The 20,179-nt window shown below is 34.7% G+C and overlaps 1 protein-coding gene across 1 annotated transcript in view; it reads right to left on the reverse strand.

Annotated features, from left to right (window-relative positions):
• Positions 1-856: 856 nt before the first annotated feature.
• LOC105222662 (homeobox protein unc-42) overlaps positions 857-20,179 on the reverse strand; it is a 28,011-nt gene continuing 8,688 nt past the window's right edge. Inside the window, exons 2-6 of the mRNA XM_011200072.4 lie at positions 17,679-17,857; positions 14,407-14,514; positions 4,538-4,714; positions 4,369-4,474; positions 857-1,640 (exon numbers count right to left, since the gene is read on the reverse strand). Of these exons, the coding sequence (XP_011198374.3) occupies positions 1,534-1,640; positions 4,369-4,474; positions 4,538-4,714; positions 14,407-14,514; positions 17,679-17,857 (677 nt within the window). The 3' untranslated portion in view covers positions 857-1,533. The remainder of the gene's footprint in view (positions 1,641-4,368; positions 4,475-4,537; positions 4,715-14,406; positions 14,515-17,678; positions 17,858-20,179) is intronic.

Here is a 20,179-nt window from a genome sequence, read left to right on the forward strand (position 1 = left end):
GATGTTTCGCCTTCTTACTTTAGCTCGCCTTAAAAGGGATGTTCTTAGGCTACCCAGAGCATACTTAGCCAAAGACCGGAAGTCGTGAGCTGCTTGAGCCATATGTAAAAGAATCGTTCCTGGCCACTCCCAAGTGAATGGCGATCAGAGAACTTTCCTCACTTGCGTGAACTTCTACACATGACCCCATCCTCCCATCTGTAGTCACAAAATCTATTACATTTCCTCATTCAGAGATGTTTTTATACTTGAATGGAAATAATTATGTCAATAACAAATATTAAATTTTCTTTAACATAGTCAAAAAACATAATTACCAATAAAAATATAAATATATGTTCACCTTGTTTCATAATATTTACGAAATTTATGTAAAATTGATTTATTATACCCTGAGCAGGGTACATATATTAAGTTTGTCACGATGTTTGTAACACCCAGAAGGAAGCGTCGGAGACCCTATAAAGTATATATATAAATGATCAGTATGTTGAGCTGAGTCGATTTAGCCATGTCCGTCTGTCCGTCTGTCTGTATATATACGAACTAGTCCCTCAGTTTTTAAGATATCCTTTTGAAATTTTGCAAACGTCATTTTCTCTTCAAGAAGCTGCTCATTTGTCGGAACGGCCGATACTACGGACTATAGTGGTCCGTCCGTAGTATCGGCCGTTCCATGCCATATAAACTGAATCAATTTCTTGTATGGAAAACTTTCACATTTGACAAGATATATTCACGAAATTGGGCATAGATTATTTTTTAAGGCAATAATGTAATTTCCGAAGAAATTGTTCAGATCGAATTACTATAGCACCTGTGAAGGGTATTTAGCTTCGGTGCAACCGAAGTTAACGTTTTTTCTTGTTGTTAACCTTTTCGTGTTTGAGCTGCTTACAACATACATACATATAAAAAAACGACAATCGGTTAATATCTATGATGATCTCTATTCAGTATATTCAAAATGGCAGACAAGAGTTCTTTTTAGTTTTGTGACCTGCTAACTATCAGGTCTCAAATTTGAGGCAATATTTTGAGACTAACGCTAGAGACTGTTTAGTGAATAGTAACTAGTCACAAATTGAGACTTTACCTCAAAATGTCTCAAATAGAGACTAGAGACTGGTTACAGAATCCCGCTATAAATCCACAAAAACTTGGGCAATATTTATCATATTTAAAATATATGTGGAAATCCATTTTTATGTTCTATAATTTCGATACGCAACTTAGCTTTATGCTTAGGTATATACATTCACAATTAATCATAATATACACTTTATTTTTGTTTTTGGACTTACAAATTATTTTTTCACTTTCCATTTGATCATGCTATTTTTGATATTGCGATTTGTTTTAAAAAACGTTTAACAAATTTGCACCTAACATGGGTGGCACTGTCCATATTCTACCTACTACATTAGTAACTCATCCCTTGACGGCATTCTTTTAAAATACAAATACAGGATCCACATTTTCTTTTCATAGCTCCATATTTGTATTTTAAAAGAAGTCGTCAAAAGTCTTCGATTATGTTTGGTATTGCAGCATTGGCGCAGATAAGTTAGGATGGTGCGAACTGTTCATGCGTAAGGCTGATAAGCTTTTGTTATACCATTCATCCTCCGGTGACATACCTTGAAATATAAAAATGCATTTATGTACATGTTAGTCAAATTTTTATGCGTTTACTAGGTTACATATTTTGTATTTTAGTGTTTGCGATTGTAAGCTCTATCTCTGATATCTAACGTCAATAACGTCTTCAATACTAATGGCAGCGAATACGACCAATTAATATTAAAGAACATACTTCTGTATGTACATATGTATAGGAAACTAATAAAAGACCTGCTATCGGAATAGCGTATGTAAACTTATAATACATCTACTATCACGGGACATTAGCCTTTTGGAGAACATGGGCTAAAATTGTCGCTGTATCGTATTATAAAAGTAGGTGCCGCAGCTGCAAGCAAGAAGGGAATGTGGAAACAGTTTTCCACTCAAAGAATCAAAGACACAAAATATCACTTCCTGCACGAAGCATGAAGCAGTTATGCCATTTACGTTTCGCATTTATCATAATTATTTATTAAGATCGTAAAATACTCTGTTGTTTTGTGTGGCATCTGCTAAGCGATAAATTCACTTGAAAATCTTAGCGATTAATAACAACAACAAACCGTTTTATTGTGTAACAATTCTAATTTGAACTAGCGCTGGAAATTTCATCCGAATAATTAAATTATGCGGTAAATTGGAGTATCCACGAATCTAAACAAAGAATCCGTATATTAGATTATCCTAATATATTATATGAATATCATAGAAGAAAATAATGATACGAAACAATATACGATACATATGTAAGGAAGAAAGAATACAACATAATTTTACAAATACAATAATAAAACATAAAAAAATGTTTCAAACCTTAGCACTGTTAACTTGAACGGCAAAGCACCTAATTTAGGGGCGTATGCGGACGACATTGCCATCTTAATAACGGATAGGTGTCTACAGACCAATGCAGTTCAGAAATTTAGAAAATTCCTCTATTTAGGTTTGGAGTTGTCTTGGACAGCAAACTGCTGTGGAAGCAAAACGTTGAGGAAAGAGTGAGAAAAGCTTTGTATGCATGTCGGCAAATGCTCCGCACAACCTGGCGGCTCTCTCCTTCTGTCATGCACTGATGCTACACAGCTATTGTAAGATCAATCTACGCAACAGTATGGTGGGCAGACATGCGGAAATCCAACTACCGGAAGCCAATGGAAAGGGTTTACAGGACACTGCGCTGTGTGTAACGGGAGCTTTAAGAACAACTTCAACGGCGACTCTTGAAATGATACTAAACCTGCCACCTATAGACCACTTCGGTGAAAACTGCGCAGCAAAATCGGCGGGACGACTATTGGCTGCAGGGGAATTTTCTTATAGAATCTTCGGGCATAGGTCGGTGGGTAATGGCGGTTTGGCAAACACCGACTACATGATCCCACTTTTAAACTGTTCAAAGTAAATATAGAGAAGATGGTTGGCGTAAAGTTATGTTAGCTACATGCACTATAAATCTTTATACGGATGGCTCGAAAATGGACGATGGGGTTGATGCGTTGGATATATATATAGTAAATATTTCAAGCCGAGGTCTTTACCATTGCGAAAGCCACGGAGCTGGCAGTAACTTCGTATCGCATATCGGCCAGAAGTGTCTTGAGTAGCAGAGCAGCAGTGGAAAGTGTTGCCAGAAGCAAGCAACTTCACTTCTACTATGTCCCAGGCCACAAAGGCATCGAGGCCAATGAAATAGTGGACGAGATTACCAAGAATGGTGTACGGTTAACACCTGAAAACGTGATAAATATTGGGAAACCCGCGCATTGTCTACACAATGATCTGGACCGAAGCATGGCAAAGAGAATCAAAACCCGATGGAATGCACTTCTTGGGTGCAAAACTGCAAATGTCATGCGCAAAACGGTAGATTGGAAGTACACGAAATTCTTATTGGCACTCTATAGAACATCGGACTACTGGTCACTGTCTCGTGGCGACACACGGCCGCAAAATAGGGCTGACAGACCGTGGCTATGCAATTTGTAGCCTAATACCTTTAGTTTTATTGAATTAATCGATTCAACGCGTTCATATTTGAAAAATACCTAATAAGACATATGTGTAAGTTCACATTTATATGTATGTACTTATGTACATACTTGTATATAAGTGAGAATGCAATAATGTAAGCATAATGACTATCAGTTATGTGCCAAACGGAATAATCAAATTCAATGAAGTAAGCAATTGCCTCATTTCCCTTTATATTAGGTGCCGAAACGCCAAATAATTGATTTTGTCTAAGGTTTTCGTCGTCTTACTAAGGATGTAGTCTTGCATGTACTTTCAAGACGCTTTCGGTGCTTTGCCAATATGCCTTGCCAAGGAGGAACTTCAATTTAAGAAACGGAAATGCGACCAATGCGAATGAGACTTTCTGCATATATGATGAATTGAAGAAAATAAATGCATAATTTCCTGCTAAGAAATATTTTTGTGTGTGTCAATATATGTTTATGTATGATTCTTTGAACATAAGAAGTTTTCTTGATTTATCTGTTCAAGCAGAACATCTTATAATCTTCGTATATTCGAAATTAGTGTAAGTACATATGTATATACTGATACACATGTGAATATGTATGCAAAAATATAATTGTATAAACTCCTGGCTTTAATTATCTTTCTAACTAGAGCTCACTATTCATTGCAATTAATTCAGCAATGTTGGTTAGGCTTATAACACATAGCATACACACACATATATACATAAAATGTTGCTATTTAACATAATAAACATACCCATTGAATCTTGCCGCACCCCCACGGAACCCATATTGCTGCCATGCGTCATTGTGAAAGGTTGTGTCATACCAGGATATGAGGAAGCGCCCATTTGAAATAAGTCCTGGAAAAGATAGTGGTAAATATTTTTCTGCAAAAATTGTTAAAAATGAGTTTAAAATCATACCTGTGGATATCGATTTATCGAGTTATGATGTGGATAGGGTTGGTAACCACGTGATACACCATATCCTTGAATATTCCTCATCATGCCATTGCAGGAGGGGATCACAGATGGAGCTAAAGCTTTCTGCAGCTGTTTTTCCTGTTTTCGGTATTTTGCGCGTCGATTTTGAAACCAAACCTTTGGAAAAAGAACAGATTTTTTATTTAAAATCTCTTATTGATCAAGAATCAAATATCATATATGTATATATTTCATTTACAATAAAATGTGTTCTAGTTAATATGATTATGAAGCAACATTATAATCCCTGCAACTATGCCAGATTGTTGATAAGAAAATCGAAATTCTCTACTCCGGAAACAAATTTGAACTGCAGTGGTGCATATCTAGCTGAAGGACCAAAAAAGATAGGTGTCGATTTTTATAAAAATATTAAACTTTTTATAAAATATTAAAATATTAAAGAATGATAAGGAATGGTAAGTTTAAGAAATTAGTTTTGACGGTCCTGATGATCACCATAAATATTAAAAGCTCTTATGACATTATTTAAAGGGCTGTTCTAAACTCAAACCTGATTTGTCAGGTTTGGGCAGAAAAAGAGGTTTGGTGAAAAATTTAATATGCACTTAAACCGTTCAAAATTATATCACAAATAAAACCATAATTTCTGTTGAAGATATCAAGAAACCTCCGGTTAATAGAGCGGTTCGCCAAAAACACTGAACTCAGTCCAACTCAAATATCTGCGATATGATTTCAGTCAAAATTTACCTTCTTGAGGAACAATATAAAGGGACTTAAGGAACTTAGAGTAAAAGTTTAGTTCAAAAATAATATTTCTTTACTAAACAAGTGAAAACACAAAAATGTGACACTCTTTCTCGTTAAATTAAATTTTCATTTCTAAAAATTGTATTTTTACTCAGAGGCTTTTTACTTTATAATGACATTGTACCTGTATTTGCTGTAAAATGTAAAAGGGAGAACAGCATGGCTAAAACGAGTAAGACGATTCTGTTTTGCTATCCTCCAGACAACTAAGAGAGAGGTAATCACGTGTTCGAATTTATTTTTTAGTACTTTAATAGAAATATTAATTTAAAAGTTTTGAAACGGTTCGTAGAGTTAAAATGGCGTCGATATCCAATTTTATTTTAGCAAGAACTTTAATACGTGACTATGCGAATCACAACAGGGCAGGTTAAGGTTCGACGAAGACCCAAGGCAGTAAGTTGTAATTTCATTGGTACTATTATAAAATAGGCCAGTTAAGATTTTAGATGAGAGATCAACCGCATCGACAGAAATTAGAACTTCAAGATAGACGTGGTTCTGGCTCCGTCTGGTGCAGAAATAAACAGTAAAATGCCCATTTTTTAATAAATCTCCTGCTCTTCCATGTTATGCGAAAAAATAGCGAGTGCTAGTAGTCACCTCTGATTGCCTAATCGATTGAATTGATAGCACTTCATTTTTATAAAGAATCACGCTCGCAGTTTTACCGCTATTAAAACATTGTTTTCTATAGACTTAAGCCCCTCCAAGTGTATTCGTAAATGTTGAGTTATCAACTTGAACCTGTTCTCCGCATTGAACAGCGAGAGATCTCCCCCTGAGTTAGGTGTGCTATTCAATTATCTAATGTTTTATGCGAAGTCGCAGCTCTGTAGGTCAATGAAACAAATAATTTAGTTCAAACCGTGAAATTAAATTTGTTTTCATTTAATTTTAAATACATCCGCCGACCGAACGTTCAAATTGTACTGAAATAATTACGGTGAATTATATGGGTATTCCTTAGCTTTGGTTTTTACATAAATATTGCAGTTAGAACGCTTTAAAGTCAGTTGGCAAATGATAACATCGGCAACCAGTGAATTAAATATGTGGAAAAACGTAGAGAGAAGAAAGTGGAAAAATAATACGAAAATTGTATTTTCCTATACAAATGTATGTATATAAGTATGTATGTATATGAGTGTTTGCTGGATGTACATATGTAGCTATGTATTACATTGACTGTATATTTGTTTTAATACAAATAAGCAAGTGTGTATATGTGTGTGTGCGCCATCAAATGGATCCTTAATTGAGTTACTCCGCCCACCATTCGTTCAGTTACAAACACATTTTCATCTACGCAAAAGCAAGCAAGAAAACAAGCAACCAACCAACGAACCCACTCGACTGCTAGCCCGCCGGCCAACGAACCACCTACACATTCATTCATGCACAGGCGCATAACCATCGTCACCATCATCAACATCAACATCGCCATCAACGCCACCACCATCATCTGTTTCCCAACATTGCAAAGTTAAATCCGCCATTCCTGAAAGCAAAAAGCAGCCAAGCGAACACAAATATACCCTTAGTACACAGACGAACAGACAACTAGCAAATGGATGGAATGGATGGAACGGATCCCAATTTCACCCCAAGGGGGATGAGGCAAATCGGCAGCAGTAAATGTTGAAATGAATTTCGTGCAAACTTACAGAGAAACACATGAAATGTGTACAGGATTACCCTGCAGGTAGTTAAGCGCTCTCGAGCCTAATGTAAGGACAAAATATTTTCAAATTATATCTTTAAAATCTTCAGTCTTATTAAGCATATGTTGAAGTTCTGTTTTAGATCACAACCATTTTCTACATAAAATATAAATATGTATGAAAGCAATGAACTATTTTGAGGTTAACTATTTATTGGATTTCCAGTACGATAATTATTTTTTTTGTACACAAACACTCTTTCAGACACTTTTACAAACTCCTTCTGCCGCCAACTCTAAACTTAAGAAAAGCTACCGAGTTGACGAAGCTGGGTGCCGTAACTCAGGGAATTCGGTAAGTCGTAAGATCAAACCTCAACAGCCTCAATAACTAAAGTAAGTCTTAGCGCTGACATGTCCTCTATTGCGTCAAAAAGATACCCGGAAATTATAATTAAATTTCCAAGGTAAATGATGTTTCAAAAATATGTTTAACTAAGTTGGTAGAGCTGACGTTGATTATTATGCCAAATAGGGGCTCAAACTGGCAACTAGTTTGATTACAGCATCTGCTTAAGTCGGTACACCTCAGTAGTGCGTTGCGAATTTTACAATGGATAAAACTATAGAACAAACAATGTGTCTAAAATTTTGTATTTCTAACCAAATTTCGTGAACGAAATCATTGCGAATGTTGGAAAAGGCTTATGGTGATTCAGTTTTATCAAAAACATAATCCTACGAGTGATACAAAGCCTTCAAAGGTCGTGAGATCGTTGAAAACATGCCTCGTTCTGGACGGCGTTCGACCTCTTATACTGACGAAAATGTTAAAAAAAAATTAAGTATATAGTGAAAATCGTCATGAAAGTGTTGAAGTGGGAAGAGAGCTCGACATCTCTAGCGAATGTTTTTGGAATTTTAGGTGGATATTTTGGGTATGAAAATACCCAACTCGACTCCACCCAATAAAGCTGAATTTTTTTCAAAAAGAATACAGGTCTTTTTGGGCATGCTTGATCGTGCGATTGCGTGCATTATAACTGTCGATGATACATGCTTATGCAAACAAGTCGACAATCATCAGAATGAAACCCGTTTTCTATGAATGAATAATTAAATATTTTGCGTTTTGTTTACAATTTCCGGTACTTTTTTGTCATAATAGGCGAGCTTTATTTGACCAGCAAATTAAGCTATTAGCTTATTTTGTATGGAAGACTAATAGCGGGATTCTGTAACCAGTCTCTAGCCTCTATTTGAGACATTTTGAGGTCTCAATTTGTGACTAGTTACTACTCACTAAACAGTCTCTAGCATTAGTTTCACAATATTGTCTAAAATTTGTGACCAGATAGTTAGCAGTAACAAAACTAAAAAGAACTTTTGTTTGCCATTTTGAATATACTGAATAGAGATCATCATAGATATTAATCGAATGTCGTTTTTTATATGTTGTAAGCAACTCAAAACCGAAAAGGTTAAAAATAAATCAATTTTGCATAAATTTCGTAAATATTATGAAACAAGGTGAACATATATTTATATTTTTATTGGTAATTATGTTTTTGACTATGTTAAAGAAAATTTAATATTTGTTATCGACATAATTATTTTCATTCAAATGTAAAAACATCTCTGAATAATGAAATGTAATAGATTTTGTGACTGTCACTTACAGAATAGCAAAATCGTCTCAAGTCTCAAAAATTGTCTCTAACTTAAAATCTCAAATTTAGAGACTTGAGACTGTATCACAGTACAGAATCGCACGGTAAATTGAACATCAGCAGAATGTTCTTGTTCGCATTGCCAAAACAATTCATTTTTAAGCGAATATATGAAATAAGCTAATGATTCATGATTTAGCTATTAGCTTATGATGGTCAAATAAAACACGGCTAATATGTATATATGACATAGAGAATCCTAATCAATATATTACGTTGTCTTGTAGTTAAGGTGACGATATGTTTGTATGTGTAGACACATGCGCGTAAGCCAAATAAGAAATAAGAACGGATTATTGATTTTGTTACTAGATCTTTTATAGATTTAGCTTAGCTATCATTTCTAAAATGTAGATTTATTTACTGTAAATTTACACAATTTTAACTGTTTCAGACGTTGCTCTAAAATTTTAAATGAACATACCTTAAAATATGCATTATTTTCATAGGTTGTATTTTTTCGTTTGAAGACCGCTAAGAATCCGCTGCAAGACTCAGACATTGCCGCATTTTATTGCTTTATTTTGTTTCGCAATCTACTTGTCATCAAAGCTCCAGCAATACGACGAACACATACAGTAATAATATAGACACAACACTAAGCTACCCCATTTTGTGATAAATTATTTTCTTGCAAATCTCCCATCAACTTACTATATATGTACATATGTACATACATAAATACTATATATACGTACATATGAACATATATGTATGTATGTATGTATGTTCAAATTTCAGTAAATTCATACAAAAAAATTATGCGATATAAAAAACGACACAAAAATAATATCGTCCTTCCATTTTGCTTGGCTTTCATCTTAAGACATTTCTACGTCTCCACCATTAAAATTGCTATTGCCATCATAGTCTTTGATGCTACCTCCATTAATATGGGTATATTGCGAGTGTATGTATATGTGTGTGCCGCAATGAACGGCGTCGTCAACTTGAGCTGCAGGATTTGCTCCCTTCTTTATACGCATTGCGCGACGTTTCGGAATTTTTCGTTTATTTTCTGTTTGCTTCCCTTTTCCATTCGCCTTCCTTCATATTATATTCAATTTCAAATTTAGCATTTCGTTATATTTTTTATTCAAGCCTTGTTTATTTTGTATTTGGTTGTGTGATGAAATTTCAAAGCGATATAACCGCGTAGCAAGATGATAAATGGGTGTGGAAAGAAGCTGGGATTTACACTGGTCATTATGGTATGATTAGTAGGGGAAGTTTAATTATGAATTTAAAAACTCTCATAGTAACAGTTTGTATTTTGTAACAAAGCATTTTGTTAGTTTTTAATCTATAAGTAGATTTGCAATAATTATTATTCCACATTATTTCGTCTTAGTTTGTTCTTTCGGTAAATACTTGTAGATAATTAGAAATAAATGTTCAGGATGAGGAGACATGTATTTCAAGTAACTGTTTGTCCGACCGTCTGTCTGTATAAGCGATAACCTAAGTAAAAATTGAAATATCTTGATGAACTTTGGTACCCATGTTATTCGACACATTAAAAAGGTTAGTTATCGGAAATATCTTCACCTTGCGCCTCTGAGTTAAGCCATTTCACGTCACAAAACAGTCGAAATCGGACCTTAACTTTTTAATTCTTCAGATACCGAAGTGGACCCTACTGGGTGCTTATAGGTGCTTTCGTACCGAAAATAACCGTAAAACTCTGAGATAAAATATTGAAGTTCAAAAAGAATATTTTTCGAAAATTGTATGAAATACTTTCCATATCGCCCATATTTGGTACTTAATAATATATAAAGAATTCGAATTTCTGGTTGACCTTATACCGTATATACCAGTCAATATGTGAGATATATACATATTGTAATATGTTAAAGAACTAAAAGAGCATCTCTCTCTAATAATAGTATGTCCTCTTTCCTAAACTGGATAAAATCGGGTCAATACTAACACAATATACGAGTTTAAAACTTACGATTGATAACATATCTAAGGTGGATAAGGTGGATAATATCATGATTATATTATAAGCAAAGGTTTATGAAAAAGAACGATTGCAAATCGAAAATATTTTCTTTTTAATTTATATTTTCTTTTTAAATTAGACCGATTTGATTTTCGCTGCTATATAAAGTCGGACTGCAGATGCATTTCGAATTCTCTCTGGGATCTAAACCAAACCACTCTCATCAACTCTGAAGTCTTCAATGACTTAATACAAGTCTTAAAACTGAAAAAAAAATTAAGCATATTTATTGACAACGCGGTTAAAATAATGAAAATTCCAGAATTCTATTGTTCGAATATACCATTAAAGATAACTACGTAATGGAATATGCTTGTCGTAACGTGAAAAATTTAATATTTATTTAAAAATAAAAATGAGAAATCGATATTCCTTGTCATATAACTAATTGACGCCTTTTTTATTGTTATCTCAAGAAAGGGTATAAAAGCAACAACAAATCAAATCACGGTAAAAAGCTTTGCCAACTTCTGAAAGTACCATATGTATATGCCAGTCTTTGAGTATAAAATGTTTGGTTACATCCGACTCCATTCCTGATGTTTGTCCCTAAATATTGCGAATATTGACAAAATATCTTATTATATTGAGTAGTGCCTACAATGCGTGCAATGGGTGCACAATTTTTTCCTAACAAAATTTGAAAGTAACGACGTCTGAAAACCTTAAGATTTGAAAATAATACAAATCTTAGGTATCTAGTGCTCAGTTATGCAATTTTTATATAGTTATATTTTATTTAAGAATTTCATTATCATTAAAAGTTGAGCACCATGCGTCCGATGTTCGTTAGTCTGTAGAAATTATCGACACTTCTCCGAGCAATGGGTGCACAATTTTTTCCTAACAAAATTTGAAAGTAACGACGTCTGAAAACCTTAAGATTTGAAAATAATACAAATCTTAGGTATCTAGTGCTCAGTTATGCAATTTTTATATAGTTATATTTTATTTAAGAATTTCATTATCATTAAAAGTTGAGCACCATGCGTCCGATGTTCGTTAGTCTGTAGAAATTATCGACACTTCTCCGAGCTAAATTTGTCCAAGTTTGGTATTCGAATTATTGGACAAGTATGATTAGCTGCAGGCTGAATGTTCTTTCATTATCTTATTTCGGATGAAAAGCGTTTTTGACATTGAGTCAAAAACGTTTGACAACCCATGGCACATTAGTACTGAAATTATGACTTGCCCATAATTTCAATTTCAGCACAATAATTTCGTTATACAGATTTTAGGATTAATTAGTTTACAAAATTGCTTGATAAATCATAATAAATATAACTTCCAAAGAAGATATTGTAAAATATTTTAAATAACAAGTGCCAAATATGTTGAACGCTTTGTTTGCTTTTTAATTTCAATTTCGCGCGAAAACCCATTCGTCGAAACATTTTTTCCGGAAGTTATTGAACAAATTTAACAATCAAAGTTCCATTAAATTTTGTGGGCGGAGTGAAATTTCTGGTGCCGAAACGTTCAAAATGTTGGAAAAGATCATCGGTGATAATTGTTCAAAGAGGATCGAGAATGCGTTGACGACGAACCACGTTCAGGACGGCCTCTGATGATCAACCAGTCAATAAACTAAAAGAATTGGTGCTTGAGTATCGTCGATTAACAGTAAGAGATCTTAATGGCATCGTTGGATTATCGGAAGGTTCAGTGAAACTCATTTTGAAAGATCATTTCATAGAAATTTCTAAAAAAAAATGAATGAACGATTGGTCCAAAATCGCTCAATGCTTTCCGACTTTCGGGATGTTATGAAACATATTATTACTGGGGATGCGTCTTGGATCTATGCTTACGAACCGGAAACATACCACCAATCTGCCGAATTTCGTGGCAAAGGTGAGTCGAAGCCGTGCCAAAGCAAGTTAAAAATCAAAGTTATATTGACAGTTTTTTTCAATTATCGAAGTGTGGTGCTCTCCGAATTCTTTCGGACCGGTCAAACTATCAACCAGAAATACGTACTATTTGAGTATTATGCGTTATCTGCGTGAAGCTATTCGTAAAAAAAAGGTCGTAATTATGGGCCGATGACTGTTTCTTTTTACACCATAATAATGCACCGTCGCATACTGCTTTGATTCTTCGTGTGTTTTTAGGCAAAATTTCAACCAATATCGTGACACAACCAATCTATTCTTCAGATTTATGTATCTCCGTTCGACTTTTAGCTATTCAGCAAAGTCAAATGACCGCTTCGGGAAACCGTTTTAAGTCAATTGAAAGCTATTCCGGAAATTGACTTAAACAACTGTTTCGAGGATGGGAAAAAACGTTGACACAAGTGTATTGGGAATAGCGAAATTATTTTGAGGGGCGACATAGATTTTTTAAGAATAATTTAAGAATTTTAAAATTATGAATAAAGTCTTACAATGTTTTGCACATGGTAGTACTTTAAATATTGAATTAATTGCTGTGATGAATTGTTTCTCAAAACTATTTTTACATATCTCTTCCCAATTCCATGATGTTTGCCCTGTGGTTGGTTAGCTTTCATTGTGTTTTATATAATTCAAGATAAAACATAATAATAATAAAAAAGGGCCATGTCCCGAGCGCCTTATGATATATTCAGGGAACATACGCCACTTATTCACAGTATCCTCCAAAACCACCGAAGTTTGTTTAAAGTATATACATATTTATGTGTTCTATATACATATTTGCAAGTGCATATGGGTAATCGCAGATTAAAAGTGTGATAAGGTTTTAAAAGCGCATTATCAAGTCATCAAATGACAAATGTGATGCGATGTCATCAGCTTTCAACTCTTACCAACAACACTAAACACTCTGAAGGTTTCAACCATTAACCACCGTCTTATTAGCGAGCGAAAACCATATTTTATTGCAAATGTTCAAATATTTTCGATTGCGGCAGTACTATTACAAATTGAGCAGCAACCCCAGCAATTTGACGAACCTTGCCCGCCTTCCCGTCTGCCCTTGGCCGGACGCTATTTGAGTCGGCACAGAAGCGCTTTTAAGTCTACATCTGGTCTGAAATATTCACGAGCAAGTTAAAATAACGCAACATACTTTGAGGCGTACCAGCGACAAGTGTTACAGTAATATGAGCAAGGGTGCTTCACCAACGGCACCACCCATCGACTTTACTTGCCATACAAGTATTTCGCCCTAACGAGGGTTGGCGTCATTATAAAACTATAAATTAATTATAACTGCGGGGCACAAAGGGAACTACGTGTGTAAATCCATGACAAACCATGCGCATACATATGCGAGTAAATGTTGATGTACATATGTACGCATGTTAGTGGGTTTTGATAGATTTCTAAGCCGATGAATCGGATGTCAACAGTTCGAATTGTTTTGTATTGAAATAAAATAATGAGTGCACTTTACAGCGACACTGCGGCCAAATGCTATACGCGTTGCAGGCATTGAATCGGAATAATCGCCGACTAATCGCTAATCATGATTAGCACGGACAGCGAAGTGATACATACGTGTACATTCGAGTACAAAGAGATATCTGATCGGGTGACAATGGAGTTTGTGTTTTTAGCATGTTTTTTATGATTAGTTGCGCAATTGTGGTGAGCCTAATTGTTTATTGTGCGACCATCATCTCAATTGTGGGCTAACTTACTTGTATTCGTGCTTCATTCAGCTTCGTCGTTCGGGCCAGTTCCTCTCTGCAGTAAATGTCCGGGTAATGTGATTTTGCAAATGCTGCCTCCAGCTCAGCTAGTTGCTCCTAAAATAAATAACAAAAATATTTTTGGATTATATGTACAACTAATTTTTTAAATTTTTAAACTCGAAAATTTAATACTATCGAGAAGAAAATAGAACATAGTTTTCGAAAATATATTTATAACTTGACTTATTTAACATATGTTTCTTACAACGCATACTGAAAAAGTTAAGTTCTTGATCGTGATGCCAAGAATTGATAAAATTGGTACCAATATAACGTACAAGTACATATACTTTGTATAACTCATACAATGACTGACATGCCCGGCATAAAATTTGTAAGAAAAACAAATATCATTATATTATTCCGCCTTTTTGTCTACTAAAAAAAATTTTCTGAGTTTCATTGAGATACCATATCACACATACAATCACCAATGATATGGAGTAAAGTCAGTTCTGTAATTTTCATAGAGATAACTCAAATATTGGCCGATATACTCGTACTCGTATCCAGCATAAAGTCATCTGGAAGTTCGAAAATCTATATATTAGACATATGGGGGCTCAAACAAGTATTGATCCATTCAACCCATTTTTGATACACAGACACACTACTGTCAGGTTTTTCTCTGAATATAATTGTATATCCCTTACATCGACCGATATTTTCGGCCAAAAGTCAACTATACATCTTGGTGTCCACATATTCGTTGCTTAGGGGCTTGAACAGCTCTGATTGGGTTTAGGAATTTTTTGATTTTAAGGTGATTTATTGTTGCATATTGTATCCCGTTATATTACTTCTTGATATGTGTACTGGAAAGTGAAAAAAATTACATGGAATTTAAAATTGTGCTAAAAGTGAGGTTGTAGTCCGACTTCGCTCATTTTCGCTCTGTTACATAGGATTATGAGAAGAATGTAATATACCAAAAGTGTCCCGAGGTATGTGATTTCACCTAAAGGTAGACGGTGCCACGCCCATCGTCCAATTTTCACACCGGCTGCCATAAAACCCTCTCATACCATCTCGGTGGGAAAATTTAATGTCTCTGCGGTTTTTAGGTTTAGGTTTAATGTGTAGATTTTTAATAGTACCCAGACATGGGGAGTGAGCAGGGTTATCACCCGAGCTTATCCATTTTCACACTGTTGGTAGGAATTCGTACAGTATTTCCGCTACATTAAACTTATTGGAGAGATTTTTCAACAAATTGTTTGTATGATTGTTCATAGAAAGATGAGAAAGGTGAAAAAGGTAAACTATCTGATAGTTAATAACCAAAAATTAACTAGGGACAAACAGGATATATGTGCTGTTTTGATACCCAATAATATCAAGCCAAGAAATGTTTTTCGCATCCCCATCATCCCGATTTTCACTACATATACTATGATCCATTCCATTATAATACATTTCACACATGGACGGACATATGATTCAAGGAACTAAGTCAACCAGAAGAGAAATTAAGTCTAACAGCTTTGCAATTTGAATACTGTCATATAAAATATTTTCAGACTCTGTATATGTGAGGACCGACATTTTATCGATTAATTTCCTAAGTGAATTAAATACTAACTTAATTTATAAATTTTACTAGTTTTTATTTAATAGTTTTTTTGACAGATCACGTGTGAGGCGTGTAAAGCTGTATAATTTTTGGGCGGTATTGTTTGACATTTCATTATGAAAAGACTTACGCCTAAACAACGTTTACAAATCGTTCAACTTTATTACGGAAATTCAAGTTCTGTCAAAAAATAGGGGTATTCAGACCGAACTTGTTAATCTGGTAGTTCGTTAGTTGATACTTCGTTAAAACACTTAACTGTGAACATACTTTTTGCTGTACACAGTAGTGGGTGTAAATTTTGTTTCAAAACAGCTGATTCAATTATAATAAATACTTACTTTTCAAAAATTTGTCAGAAACTAATTTGTAGTAGACAGCAAATGTATTTTTTTTTTGCAATGAATTAAGTTAACTTTTGAGGCAACAACGCAAACAAAACAGCTGAGTGATGTTACCAAGTAACGAAAAAACTATCATGCTTGCCAGTCTGGTACTTCGTTACTCGGTAAAACGATAATCTGTTAATTTTACAAAAACAAAACCTACATAAAAAACTACCGAGTAACGACTAACGAATTAACAAAGCTGGTCTGAATACCCCTAATGTGCTTCGCGCGCTTCGCTCAACTTATGGTCAACATAATCGGCCTACTGAGCGTACTATTCGCAACACCATCACCCATATTGAGACCCAGCATTCATTATTATAATAATTATGATAATATTCGACCGAAAAGACCACGTCTAGCACCCAGTGAAGGAGATATAGCAGCCGCAGCTGAGAGGGTACACGAAGACCGTGGAGAGTCGATTCGGCGCCATTCGCAGCAACTCGCACTGTCGTATGGAACGACTTGTCGCATTTTACCTCGAGATCTTAATGAATTTCATCCAGAAGAAACAACTGTTTAGTGTCAATGGCGACCGTAATCGCGCCATAATAACCTACCATTCGTTGGCTGAAATTTGTTTCAACAAAACGGCGCCACTGCCACACATCGTATCAATCAATGGATTTATTGAGAGAATACTTCGGTGAGCAGATAATTTCGCGTTTTGGGCCGTTCGATTGGCTACCAAGATCGTGTGTTATCACACCGCTAAACTTTTTCCTTGGGAGATAATTAGAGTCTAAAACCTATGTGGATAATCTCGTTTCGATTCAGTCCTTTGAGCAAAACGAAATGTTCGAACGGGTCATCAAAAATTTTACTCATCGGATGGACCATCTCAAAAGTAGCCGCGGCCAACATTTGAAAGAAGCAAGCTTCAATAAATAAGTGTCAAAGACTATTTTTTCGAATGATAATAAACATTACCCATTAAATTTGAAGTTTTTGTGTTTTTTTCTTTAAAAAAGTAGGCAAGTAGGTATGAAATGTCGAAGTTTCTCTAAAAGAATCCAGAATTAGATATGTATATTAATTACATTCCATAAATTTGTAACAAGATTTTCAATAGTTGTATATTAAATAAACGGAACTTTATTGCTTGCACAAACAGTCAAAATTGATTGCTAATATAATATATTACATCTGCACGCATATGTTTGTATGGATATGGTAGACGTACACATAAATGTTACGTAAACTAGAGTAGTATTAAGATTAGAGTTGATTCGAACAAGATTTATGTAACTGACCTGTGTAAACGTCGTCCGATGTCTTCGTCTCGCTGGAGTCGGGCAGGATGCTGTGGTCGGTGTATGGCCGGCATGTTGACTTAACGAAGATAAACCATTTCCGGGCGACGTGACACCGCCGGAAACAGACGAGAGTCCCGTATTAGGTTCGGGCTTGAGCTTCTTAAATGCACCTTCCGCTGCAAAATTCAATTTAGTCCAAAGTAAACTATTTAATAAATAGGTATTTACATTTAGTCGTCGTTTGTATATAAATTATATACATAAGTATATTGTTTGCTTATGAGGTTAAATTAACTAGAATTGAGATAACTATGCCAACAGCTGTTGATTTCTTAAACACGTGACATTTATGTATAATTTGAGGCAAACCAACATACACTGACATGTACCCATATACACACACATGCATACAGGAATGTCCTCTTTCCTCGTCATATACAATTTTAAATCAATCTCTCTCATGCACTCTTATACGGTACATTCAGTCAAAGATGGCGACTTTAAGGCGGTATGTAAAATACCGGCAAATTATTATTCAAAAAACGTTTAAGCGCCGCCAAGCGCTGACCCTAAAATTATGAATAATTAGACTAACCAAACTGCGGCCACAACACAAGCAGAAAGTCAAGGAATACGCACACAAACACAAGAGGGCGAAAAGGCAGAAAAGTGTGGGCGAGATGGTGACGTTCCAAAGATCAACAATAATAACACTTGTATATGTATATGCAGGTAGAATAATATTCCCGTAGTGGTGAAGATGAAGCAGAAAACGTAAAATATAAAGCACAGGTGCGTCTAACGGCAACGCAGCGGCCTAACGGTCATATGAATATGCAACATTGGGATAATTTATGCAAATTTTATATTAATCGAGGTGAAATTTCATCAAGTTAAAACTCATCCTTAGTAATTTACGTATTTACATGAATGCCTGTCTGTCAGCTTTTACCAAACAGGTAAAGAGCGACAAATTCGTCAATCACTTAATTCGGAGTCCATGTAAAAGACCGTTTGGCGCAATGAGTAGTAGCTATGAAATACATTAGCGGCATTAGTAGAAAACTAATTTTGAAACTAAGAGTAAATTCAGGAGACAACTGTATTGAAGTGGTAATACCAACCCATAATTTTCACCCCTTTCATATTTCATATGGAACGAAACATTGAATAATCTCACAAATTGTAAGAAAAAATATTATATCCATACGTGAATTAGGCTAGAGTAAAGTCTTTTGGGCGCAAAATTTCAATTGATTTCATAAAGAATAGAATATAACAACTTGGCGACTGAAACTGGAACTATTTCATTAATTTTTTGATCAGAAAAGAACATAGATATTGTCATATTTTTTAGATGTAACCTAACAAAACCTTAAAGAGAGGATAATAAATAACCATTTCTTAAATACGAAGATTCAATATTTACTTTGCAGTTATACTCAAAAAAAGTTTTTACAATTACGACTTACTTTAGCCAACTTCATGATAACAATAAGTTTTTATAATAAATTCTAGTTGCGTTACTAGTTTGGCTCATAACTCCCAAACTGGTAACGCAACTAAAATTTATTGTGCATCTGTTTGAATGTGTCGTGTCAAAAATGAAACTGGGAGATGCTGTAATGATGTATGTAAATGTTGTGAACATAACGCAAGGAGCTTTACAAAACATGACAACTGTATCAATTTTATTAACAGCGGTAGTGGCATACTGTTATTAGCAAAAAATAGTTAGATTTTTTATTAATAATTTTACAATTCTTAACTTATTCTCAAAATAATCTTCCTTGGCCACAATAATCTTGTGCATATGTTTTTTCTTATCCTCGAATTAGTGTTTAATATCAATTTCTGGAATAGCCTTCAATGCGCGTAGCGATTCACATTTAATGTCTTCAATTGATACAAAACGGTTTTCTCGGTTTACTAAATTCAAAACGCACCTCAATCAGGTGAATACAGTGGTTGCGGGACGATATTGGTTGCAAATTTGGCAAAAAACTTGCTAAAAATCAATGCAATATACGACGGCGCATTATCGTGGTGCGAAAAACAAATAGTTGTCGGCGCATAACAGTCAAATATATGTATGTGCATACGTACATAGTATTCCTTGTTGACAGTTTTACAGTGCAGCACACCTCATTAAGCGAAGAAAACTGTCAACGTAACCTTTGACCAGCTTTGACGTAGTTTTTTTGATGGTTTATTTCCGGGTCGAAAACATACATACATAGATGCAAGACTCATCGTCAATAATAATACAAAAAAAACATTGACATACATAGATTCGGTGTTGGAAAAATGCGTTCGGATCTGAAGTACTGCTATATTACTAGGTCTAGATCTATGTTTCCCAAAAAGTACTTGAATTAAGTAGACTTTTGTTAAAACACCCTACAGGTTATGTTAAAATAAAAAATAAACTCATTTTAAATATATTTTTGTTTGAAATTCAATACCAAGGCCAATGAGAATAATACTATATCTACCAA

This window comes from Bactrocera dorsalis, chromosome 4 (assembly GCF_023373825.1).
Source record: "Bactrocera dorsalis isolate Fly_Bdor chromosome 4, ASM2337382v1, whole genome shotgun sequence".
In the NCBI taxonomy this organism is placed as follows: domain Eukaryota; kingdom Metazoa; phylum Arthropoda; class Insecta; order Diptera; family Tephritidae; genus Bactrocera; species Bactrocera dorsalis.